We start from the raw sequence: 11,798 nt of genomic DNA on the forward strand, positions 1-11,798 counted from the left end.
CTGCTGCCAAACACTGAGGTATAAAAACCACAAAGGAAACTTATGGAAGGCAGTGACACAATGTGTGCTGTTTTATTAGTGGATCTGTGACATACTGTGCAACAGTATATTGTCATATATTATGCTTTACACAACCTTTAAAAAAAAAATTGCTTGAGAACTATGCAGTGCTCTGATGATCAGCTAATAGCTTTTTTTCACTAATTCAACCGTTTTAAAGCTTATCAAGCAATAAGCCAGCATCGCTGCATGCCAGGCCGTTTTATTTATTACTGTTTCTGCATGCATCTGGGTGTGTTGTTTAAGTTAAAGACATCTGTACGCACACACAATTGAAGAAAAGCAACATTGGTTATCAAGCACTCACACACATTATTCTAGACAATTCAGTTCAGGTGTTTGTGACACACGCTGTGAAGCATGAGGCTCTCAGACCCTCGAGGTCACTGTGATTGACGTTCTCCCAAACAAGTGGAACAAACAGAGCCACGAGATACTTGAAGAAAATAAAAACAAACACCCACTTGCTCTTTCACAAACAAACACTTGAGAAAGTGAAGGACAGTTGAAAGACAGAACGACGGTGGCAGTGATTCCTGCTCTCTGCCTGATCAGAGCAGCAGGTCTGTGACTGAAGGCAGCAGCTCGGCCAACTCTGACTCGAGGTTGGCGATCTGAGTGACGGGGTTGCCACGGAGATCGAGGCACTTCAGCTTGGGGCAGGAGGCCAGCGGCTGAAGATCTGCCAGTGTCGAGATTTCTGTGTATTTGGGTTAATGAAAAAGATTTCCTGCGTGCTGGGGGTGAATAATGTCAGTAGCAATGAATAGAAGGAGATGAGTCACATATTTCAAACATGTGTAAAAGTAAGAGCCACATGTTAAATGTGACACCGAGATATTAATTAATCTTTCTCAATACAAAAATGGAAGCCTAAATTTAGACCGGAATGTACTGAAACTGATTCAACTGTCATTAGAAGTAAGAAAAAAACAGCGTCGGTGTCAAAACTTGCTGGCTTCATTAATTCCTCGTGTGTGTGTCAGGGGAAGTGAAGCATGAAGGGGAAGAATTGTGCATCGATGATGTGTTGTTAATTGTCTCTTCCCATCTTAATTAGGCTGTGTGAGATTGCAGCGCTGATTTTTTTTTACTCGATCCATAGGTAAAGTTTCAGGTTAAAAACTAATTATTTGTGCATTGAGCTGGTTGGTGCAGCAATTTTCTAAACTCTAAACACCATCCTTGTGTATAGTGTGTGTTCTGCACCACGCTCCTTACGCTGTCATGAGCTCGCAGTCCACCGGGGGTGTTTTGCAGCGATGAGCCGTGCACACTCGGAGCTGATTCACACATTTCTTGAGTCACTAGTTCACTGTGAGGGGAGCATAGACATGTAATAGAAGGTTGTGCGTATGAGTCGTGTGCTGCAGGATCGACACAGATCCAGAACAGGACGTTCTCCAACAAACAGGCTCGAGAATCTGAATCTTGGATTTGAAAGGATACTGTTATTCTTCAAGGAGACTTCCTCCAGTTTAGGAAGGTGATACAGGCCCTCCAGGTTTTCTATGGAGTTGTTATCAGCCTCTAAGACCTGCAAGCGTGAAGAAGTCATGTTATTACAGAGACAAAAGTCAATATGAATCTTTCCTGCTGTTAGCTAACAAGTGTAGGACACACAAAAGAAGAAAAGAAACACTGTCCATGTAGGAGAGACAATTGGATTATCACCTCGAGACACTGCAACATAGCGAACTCAGGAGGCAAGCGCTGCAGCTGATTCGACGACAGATTGATATGGGTGACCACTAACAACTGGTCCAGATGGCACAAAGTGGTCAGTTTCTGTTCAAATAAAAAATACAGGAGGGTCAGGATAACATTACTCCATGTCAGGATTCAGACTTGTTGTCATTATTCTCAACCTTGTCCGAGATGCTGAAGACGCGCACTTCAGCATACTCCATTTTCATGATGGTGTTTTCGATCATGAACTTGCTGCACAGGTCACTGTAATACTCAGAGCGCATGGTATCAACATCCTGCAGGAGAAAACAAACATTATTCAGTCAGTCATCAGCTTTTTTCAGCTCAGTACCACAGACTGTGCAGGGGTGGTGCTCACTCTCAGTGTTTGGAAATGATCAAGCGTCTCCTTCTCGTATCCCAGAGGGTCTAGCGCCCTCATCAGGAGGATAATGGTCAGTAAGCACCCTGTGTGGGAGAGAGCGGTTCAATTGCAACGGGAAAACAGCAAATTACATCATTTTGTATTTAGCCTCGAGGACGTAATGGTTTTAAAAGCACTTACACTTATTGAGCGGCTCCAGTTCTTGTAGCTGATTGCATGAGTGTAGCTCCGACTGTAACACTGAGGTTTTCTCTACTGACAGCTCACTCCTATAGAGAAACAACTCACTCAGTTCTTACTCTTTCAAAAAATAAAGATACACAATGTGCTGCTAAGACTTTACCTAAAGAGTTCCTGATCCGTAGCAGAGTCCCGACAATAACTCTCGGTTCGACCTGAGGAAGATAAAATAATGAGACTTCAAGAAAGCTTTGGGAAATACAGTATATATGTATAATCCAGGCACTGGTGGAGGAAGACATTGGGTTTAAATGATATGTCTGACCTGTGTAGAGAGCACAGTCCCTGCGAGTGGGTTTTTCAGTCCAGTGCACGGTCAGATTGTGTTCGTTAGTGATGTCGCTTATCGATCCAGGAGGAAAATCACAAATCTGTGCCAGTGTTAAGGTTAAAAAACAAACCAATTGTTTCAGAAGTTAATAGAAGGAGTTTCATTCCCAAACAAATTACACCCTAAAAAAAATATATATATAATATCACATTGTGAATGGAATGGCTAAATATTAATTAAAACTTTATCATAACAGAATAGTAGCCTTTAACCAGTAGCATCAGAATTGAACAATAAGCATTTTGATTCTATTTTGAAAAACTACTGAATCAACCTTTTTTTTTTAAATTACAATTACAAATTTTTAGATTACATGAACAGATTTTGCCTCAGAGAGAAGTAAAGGTATGAACAGTTTAAGGTGGACTGAAGGGTGTGGGCACAGTCTAATGTGAAAAAAAAGACATTAATGTGGAACTATGAAAGAAAGGAAATCTTAATGAACGGATGAAATCACAGCTATTGAGCTCACATGTACACAGATCCATTTCCATCAAAACTGAGCGATCTGTGATGTGATACAGTTGAAAAACTTACAACCCACTGTCCTATATTAACTTTAGAAATATGTTTGTATACACTGAATACACCGTGTTGTCTGTGTCACTGTGCCCTGACAAGACACGACAAAAAAAAAAATCCCAGAGCTCATCTCTAGGCAACAACAAATTCCACACCTGTACCCTTATCAAAGTTTTAGGAGGAAACTTGTGGTGCACCTACACAGCACGTTTTCAGTGTATGGTATTTGTAGAATGAGAAGAACTGAATGTTAAATAAGTGGCACACAGTGACAGTCAGCAGTAACACCTGTGGGGGTAACCTGTCCACTCTGAGTCAAACTAGAAAAGGATACCCAGACAGGGCTGTGTTTAAAGCGGGGGTGCACACTCCTCCACTCCAATCTCTGGGGCTTACCGTCAAGGACCAGCAGCAGACCCACCGACAGCGCCTGACAGACGAAAAGGTAGAGAGAAATGTTTCTGAATCACAGCGAGGCACCACATGCAAATCACACCAGTTTATTTCTCCTCAATAGAAGTTTGTGTTTTTAGAAACTCTCCACACAGAGCACAGCAGCAAATATCAGGCCTCATGTAAGAATGTTTTCATTTTATTACCCTTAACTTTGTTCTTAATGTAAAAAATGTTCATGAGGTGTGATCCTGAGATCATTACGATCGCAATCCCCCCCCAGAAATGAAAAAGATACCTGTTCCAGTTTCATTCACAATGAAAACTATATGAGGGCCAATACCCTTTACATGTGTTATATATACACCTCAATCAGACAATAATGACTTTGTGACCTTGTAATAAAGACATTTCATGACATTATCAGAAAAAAAGTGAATGCATTACAAAAATATTGTCATTTTCAGATTTTATAGTGATGTCATGATAATGTCACGTCTATGTTCTTAAATTACTTTCCGATCTATATGAGCTTTCAGTCATGTCTTTAGACTTAAAGAATGCAGAGATACCTTGAATACATTTTGGAACTATGAATGATGATGTCTTTTTCTGACTTCATTGTAACTCATCACATGATATATCAGTTTGTCTCTCTAATCAATTATTTTTGGGAGATATCGTGTAAAAATGTTTTTCTAACCATATTTTCATCGACGTGGACTGATCAGCTCCAAAATCATCTGGAAATACCCCCCCAAGTAATATTCCCACCCACAGACAGGTGTGAAAACAATACCCTACTAGATCTGCTACACTGAAGTAAAAATACCACAATGTAAAATAAGAAAACTGGTCTATGACTAATATGGTAAATGGTTTTGTATTTATATAGCGCTTTTCTATTCTTGATGACCACTCAAAGCTCTTTACAGTACAGTTTTACATTCACCCATTCACACACACATTCATACAGTGCATCTATTAGCAGCACTTTGTTGTTCTATGAGGGACAATTCAGGGTTCAGCATCTTGCCCAAGGACACTTCGGCATGCAGATGGGGAAGACTGGGGATCGAACTGCTGACCTTCTGGTTGGAGGACGACCGCTCTACCCCTCAGCCACAGCCGCCCGTGACAGTCATGTGAGTGACAGTCATGTGAAAGTCATAAACATATTGGACGGGATAATACTATAACCAACAGAGGGTGATACTGGAAAGTGACGTGCATGATGACCTGAAGGCAGCTTCTGAAGTGACAACATTTCCCATGCAAATACCTACATTTTCAAGACGTTTCTGTGCTGGACTATACCAGAGTCATACTATAATGGCAGTCAGTAGTGCGCATACATCTGCCAAGTCCCAGTAGTCCCCAGAAATTCAATCCAGCTGCACCAAATTTCACACACTTAGATATCAGTCTCTTATATGAGGCTGATTTTTCATGAATTATTCTCTGTGAAATCAGTGCAAATGATGAACCACACAATGTTAAAGAAAAAGAAAGAAAATTCCTGGATCTGCACCAAAGTTTTATGGGTTCTACCCTGACCCATACTGCATCCTTCCACTGAGTTCCGTGGTAATCCATACAGTAGTTCCTACATAATCTTGCTAACATACAATACAACCAGCAAAAAAAACGGACAGGTGTGAAAACAACCTCCTTGGCGAAGGTAAAAATCTTAAAAAACTGTCAGTACAGAAAGTTATTTCTACATTAGGTTTGTATCATTTCATGGCTCACACTATAAGTCTCCCCATGAAATTAAAACATAATTCTTAAATTTACATTCATAACCAAATATAACGTTTGCATGAATAAACAGACTCACATTAACAGGCCTGGAGAAGGCAACAGCCACTCTCTCCTCATCCCGACTGACGTACACGCAGCTTATCATCTCCTCACGTTCGGCTGTTAAAGAGACAGAAACCTGTTAGATAAATGTTCCTGATAAAGTAGAGCACATAACTGTATGTACAGGGAGACTGGTTTGTACTTTAGTCCATATTTGTACAACCAGACACGACCTCAGACAGACATACCTCTGCCTAGCAGCCACCGATAGTAGAACCAAGCACTCTGGTCATTGGGGTCGGTGAAGAAAGCGTTCTGTACAAGTTCATATTCTGAAAAAAATGTATATAAAAGCAGTTAGATGCTGAATGTGTTTGATTACACATCAGACCTCACATACAAAGTGCTGCTAGCTACAGTGATTGTAAATCCTCAAACTGCCCACGTCTGGTGCCATTGTTGCATTGTTGTCACACTTACCTTTGAGTAGCTGCTCTTCACAGACGCGATGGGAGTGGGTTTGCGGAGAAGGTGGAGGGGAGGTGTGAGGGGGCTTGTGGCACGGTGACGAGGGCTCAGGAGACACCGGGTGGAGGAGCGGCAGCAAGGTGCTACGGTAGTGCCAGCTGGAGTAGTTGGAAAAGTTAGAGCCGATGAGACGATCGGTGAACTGCAACTCCTGATCCACGGGCACGCCAGACATCTTCACAACCATCCTGCGATAATCCCAACAATGGACTGGTCCAAAAAAGAGAATGTGGTGCAACAGAGAGCATTTAAAGCATGGAAATATGTCAAGATTTAACATAAAATGCATTAAGAAAGTATCCAAACATGTGTCACATTTAGATGTTGTAGCCTTTTGCTAAATTTGTTTATATCATGTTTTCCCCTCATCAATCTTCACACAATATCCTACAATGACAAAGCAAAAATTAGCTTTTGGAAATGTTGGCAATTTCTTGAAAAGGAAAAACTGAAGTATCACATTGATGTAAATATTCTGAGTCTTAACTCAGGACTTAGTTGAAGCGCCTTTGTCAGAGATTACGAGTCTTCTCGGGTAACATGTTATCACCTTTATACTATTTTAGCATAACACTGCAACTTGACAAAATGTGAAAAAAGGGAAAGCGACTGAATCTGAATCTGTATAAACCGACTTTTTCTTCTTGTTTACTCACAGTTGCGGTCGTCCAGGCTGAGGCAGCGATCACACAGGCTCAGCTCTCTGGCCCAATCCGGTCGAGGCAAGCGGACCGAGACCCACCCCCTGTGGTACCAACTGCCGTACGACTTCGGGTTAATCTTCAGACAAGACTCTAAAAACGACAGCTCGGCCACGTAAACCTTTTGCACTTCATCCTCGTCCCTGGAGAGGACATCGAGAAACAAAACCATTATTCTCCTGTAAGATCTGAGATTAATATTTACCCATCAAAAAGTGTCAAATGTTAAAGTCTGAATCTACAAGTGATAGAATAACTGGCAGTGACTTTACTTCACAGTCTCCAGGTGCATTAGGATTTCTCTTCTGTAGTTCCAGAGGGTTGCAAAGTCTGGGTTGGATGACAGCAGCTGCTGGGTCAGCTGGAGAGCTTCATCATCCCAGATGCCCTCCTTCCTCTGTCACACAGGAGAAAGTGAGGATGTGAGGAAAATAAGCAGTGGCAGACAATCAGGGAAAGGACAAAAGAGAAATGAGCGCAAGAAAATAACTGCTGTGAAACTAACTCTGTGAAATTACACTTTTACTATCATATATTAATAAGACAGTTTTTCTTATGGTAAACAAACTCAAATTAAAAGAGTAAGACAAACAACGTGTAGTGTTTATGACTTCCCTACACTCTGTATCAGCTCCAAGCCCACTTGTTCTCTTATGTCAAAGATATACTCTATAATTTTTACTTTAAAAAGGTTTAGTACCTTTCAGAAACAGTTACATTACTCAAACAGGAGTAATAATGCATTAATTAGGACTAACTGAGCTGATTAGTTAGACTGAACTAATGAGTATTTTCAGTGACAGGGTCATGGTTGTTGGACTGAACCAAAAATAATCCACAGGGTGGTAAGATATATCAAGCTTTAACTATGCAGACAATTTGGTCCGGACATTCTCTGGACGTTCAGATAAGAAGAACGGAGTAGGAGATTGTTCTTTTCATAGATGTGCACAACAACACGAAGATGCCATGTGAACATTTATACATGGGTTGTTTCTGGGTAGATCATACAGGAGACAGGATATGAGATATAAATCATGTTGTGGAAATCATTTGTTTTTTCTACATCGAAACTGGCATCAGCCCTTATCACCAAAAGCTCTCAAATCTTTCCAAGTCATCATCTTCTACGTGTATATCTCCTGTTTTCATCCGAATACATTTGTATTATTTTTCTTGTTTGTTTGTTTAGCATCCGTCACATGTTGGAAACGTCATCAACACTCACTCGTGAATTCTCCGGACAATAACCAGGGGGCTGGCATGAAAAACTATCCGTAACTGACCCGGATATTTGTGTTCTCACATACAGCCCCCTCTGATGAATTCAGGAGACAGCCCAGAGTTCAGTGCACGTCTGAAAGCAGCTTTACTGCTGGTTTTGATCTTTTCACTTGAATTGTTGAAAGTGAGAAAAACTGAATATCACCCAAGTCTCTTCTACAGTTTCTGCATTTTCTCATGAAGAATCTGTTAAGAGGGATTAAATATCACCAGAATTAAATAGTGCATCTTTCTGACGGACCTTAGAAAAACAGGAGTCTCGTACGGCCACGTAAACCTTCAGCTTCTTCTCTCGCTCCTTTCTTTTCTCCTCCTCCTGCTGGGCTGTAGATTTGATCTTCAGTCGTCCATGCTGTCATGAGCAGAAGCAGTGGAAGGGGGGGGTACAGCAGGTACAGGTTAGTCTGCTGCTGGGAGGCTAGAATAAATCATTCATTACACCATGTGCACAGTGTAACAACATGCTAATGAATACATGATACACGTTCTTACCATCTTCTCAGTTGGTGAGGGTTACTTCTTCAAAGATCTGTTTAAGCAGGTGGATGAAAGGTCAGGCCTGGAATCGTTAACATGACACACACAGACACACACACACAGCTGCCGCAGTTATGACAAGTCAATATTATGAGCTCAGCATCCCGATGTGTGTGAATTCAGTCAAACACACAGGCTAAGTGAAGTTAGCTTGCTAACTAGCTCCGTGGTCAGCAGGCATCACAGGGCTGGGCTCATTCACAGCTCATTCAAAAACACAACAGTCACCGCTGGTAGAGAACATGTATAAACACATATACAACACATTACATGACATATACAACATGTGTGGTTACAGGTAAACACCGAGCGCCGCACTGCTCATCGTGTGAGACACGCACCTGGTTCTCTTCGTGGCTTGTTGTTGCTTCTCAGACACTGATTCATAACGACTACAAATTTTCCTCTTCCGGCTCCAGAGATCTACGTCACTGAGCGTCGCCCGCTGCTACCCGCGGAGGCGTGTAGCCCTCTAGTGGTGGAAGTAACAAACAGCAGCAGAAGTGCTCAGTGAAGCCCATCCACCGACCTGATGTGTCAACAATAGTTATTCACTTTTACCCACTTAACCGTGCAAAGGGCGACAAGAGCACCTGCAAAGGTTTTCCCCGAGATAATTATCCTTACAAGATATAGGACTCAAGCTTGTTACGGTCCACAGTGGACAGGCAGCGTTTTAACACCACAACACTATGCAAATTAAAATAAGTAATCAAATTAAATTAAGTTAAATTAGGTTGAACAGATATTCCCTCGCTTAATTCAAGCGTGATCCACAGGCAAATTGTCAAACTAAATTGTATTAATTGATCTTTTAATTAATCATTGTGAAGGTTATTATTATTGTCATTATTAGAGATAATTGCTAATTTGCATATGCTTATGAAGTCATTCATTATTACTAAGTTTGCCAGAACATTGTCTGTAGAATAAATGTTAGAAAATGTTAAAATATGATTTACTATTTAGTAGATTTTATTTTGTGTTTGTAAAGCCTTCTCTTTATATATCTTCTCTATAAATTCCAATCAAATTTCATATTTCAATGTTTGTTTGTTGTTGTTTATGAGGCTACATATTTGAAGCTTAAAGAAATCAGCAGAGCGGAGTTAAATCACTGAGACTTTGATGACCCTCACATCTGACATAGCCATGTTAGCTCAGGTCAGCTTAGCATAAATATTGGGAAACGCTTAGCTAGGCTCCAAAGGGAACAAAATCGGATTATTTACAACCATAAAGGTAAATATTTAGTGCTTTACAAAACACACTCATACACAGGCAGAGATCAAGACAAAAACAATGAGGAATACGAAAACAATTCAAAAATAACCATTAACTAGGAGTCAAATGCCAAAGAGGAGAGGTGGGTCTTTAGCTGTGCTTTGAATATCTCGATGGAGGGGGGGAAATTCTGTGGTGGTGGGTGTCGCCCCTGAGTTTCCCCCCCGAGCCCAAGGGGCGACCAGCAGCGACTGGTCAGAGGACCCGAGTGACCTTGGTGGGTTATGTGGGAATCAAAAGTTCAGACAGGAAGGAGGGAGCCAATCCATTAAGAGCATTATAAATAAATAGTGCAGTTTTTAAATGAACCCTAAAACTGACAGGGAGCCAGTGGGGGGAGGCGAGTTCGGGTGAGATATGCTCAGCCAGTCAGCAGCCTCGCAGCAGCATTCTGCACATACTGCAGGTGTGAGAGGGAAACCTGACTGACTCCCGTGTACAGGCAGTAATAAAAGCATGGATTACTTTATCATTACTTTAGAGCTTCTGCTACAGGGCTTGAAGTTGGGAATAACAGAGTTTATTTGTTTGTCACATTTGAATGCAGTCTAATATTACTCCAAGGTTCCTTGTCCGCGGTTTCACAAAGGGTGAAGGAGGGCCGAGGTCCACAGAATGCTAGTTTGTTCAGGGGGGTGAGGGTTGGATTTGATTTGAATTTGATTGACTGACTGAACTCTGATCCAAATCTAAGCAAGAGAGCAGGTGGGCAAAATGTCAAACTAAAGCGTTTAGACAATGATTCAGAACCACACAATATAGGAGGTGTGTGTTTGAGTGGAATCAATGTTTTTGACTTTTCCTTTTCAGCCACCTCTTGTTTCTTCTCTTTATTGATGGTGAAAGTCTGTTCATCTCCCTCACACTAACTCTCTATGATGTGACACAACATTTCATCTGTCTTCTCCAGCAGTACTGACGCCTGAAAGGAATCATTTTTATCCTTGTTATTAAACACGTGATAACTGCTCCCTGTGGCAGCACGGTGGTGTGGTGGTTAGCAATGTTGCCTCACAGCAAGAAGGTTCAAATCCCGGTCCCGTTTCAGCATGTGTGTTTTTTCCAGGTACTCCGGCTTTACCCCACAATCGAAAGACATTCAGAATGGAGTTTGGTTAATTGAAGAATCTTAATTGACTTTAGGTGTGAGTGAACCCCGCTTCTCGCCCATTGTCACCTGATTGGCTCTAGCTCATATCAAAAGGTTACGGGTTATAGACGATGGATGAATAACTCTTCCTGCATCTTTCTGCTAACCACCTGAGTACATGTCCCTACTCTCAATGTGCCGCTCCATTGTCTTTTCCCTGAGGAGAAGGCCACAGGTGACCAGCAGCATGTTATATCTCCAAACCTGCTGCCTGAGGAGTTTATTGTGCTCCTCCATATTCCCCCTTTGCCCTCTGAGAGAAAACTGAATCTGAAAGCATTACAAGGAGAAAATCCTGCATGCGCTCCATCCTGATCCTCCATCCTGCCCTCCACTATTTCACAGACTGAGCTTTTCTGGCTCTCAAACTTTTCCTTTCTCTCTTTGGTGATTTGCAGACTAACTCCTGCTGGCCCACCTTCCTCCAGTCAGGATGAGTCTGACCTCCGGCAGCGTGACAAGCTCATTCTTCTCCGAAGAGCAAATGAAAACTTGACCTGCAGAAATGAAAAATGTCAGTTCTACCCCAAATGTCATGTTTTCACTAACTTTGTGAAACACGTTCTCTGGCTTGAGGATGATGCATTTTGTTATGTCGACATTGCTGTGGAAACTTTCACAGTCAGAAAATAAAATCTGTCTTTTAAGGTGGGAAGATCAGCAAACTAAAGTAACAAGGTTTTCACACCCAACGTCTCCTGAGCTTCAGATGACTCACATGAGAGGAGTGCACTTCTAAACTTGTGCTTTTGATGTCCTCCAGTGTTTTTTGTGGAACATTATTTATAACATTATTAATCATCTGCGATTCGTGGTCTGAAGAATAACAGACACAAGCTGGAACATTTTTAGAATGACCCTGAACCACAACAAATACCTTTTGAGGCA

General features: G+C 41.5%; 1 protein-coding gene across 1 annotated transcript; it reads right to left on the reverse strand.

Annotated features, from left to right (window-relative positions):
• Nucleotides 1-45: 45 nt before the first annotated feature.
• On the reverse strand, nt 46-8,914 carry rabggta (Rab geranylgeranyltransferase subunit alpha). Its single transcript, XM_035176921.2, has 17 exons — nt 8,818-8,914; nt 8,432-8,468; nt 8,181-8,291; nt 6,928-7,052; nt 6,611-6,798; nt 5,907-6,164; nt 5,675-5,758; nt 5,461-5,543; nt 3,562-3,657; nt 2,640-2,745; nt 2,478-2,529; nt 2,315-2,403; nt 2,129-2,217; nt 1,929-2,045; nt 1,735-1,848; nt 1,510-1,597; nt 46-760 (listed from the first exon to the last, which is right to left on the reverse strand). The coding sequence occupies exons 2-17, from the start codon at nt 8,432-8,434 to the stop codon at nt 612-614; spliced, it is 1,752 nt and encodes a 583-aa protein (XP_035032812.1). The 5' UTR covers nt 8,435-8,468; nt 8,818-8,914; the 3' UTR covers nt 46-611.
• Between the last annotated feature and the right edge of the window lie 2,884 nt (nt 8,915-11,798).

The sequence above is a fragment of the Hippoglossus stenolepis genome, chromosome 14, assembly GCF_022539355.2.
Source record: "Hippoglossus stenolepis isolate QCI-W04-F060 chromosome 14, HSTE1.2, whole genome shotgun sequence".
NCBI lineage: Eukaryota > Metazoa > Chordata > Actinopteri > Pleuronectiformes > Pleuronectidae > Hippoglossus > Hippoglossus stenolepis.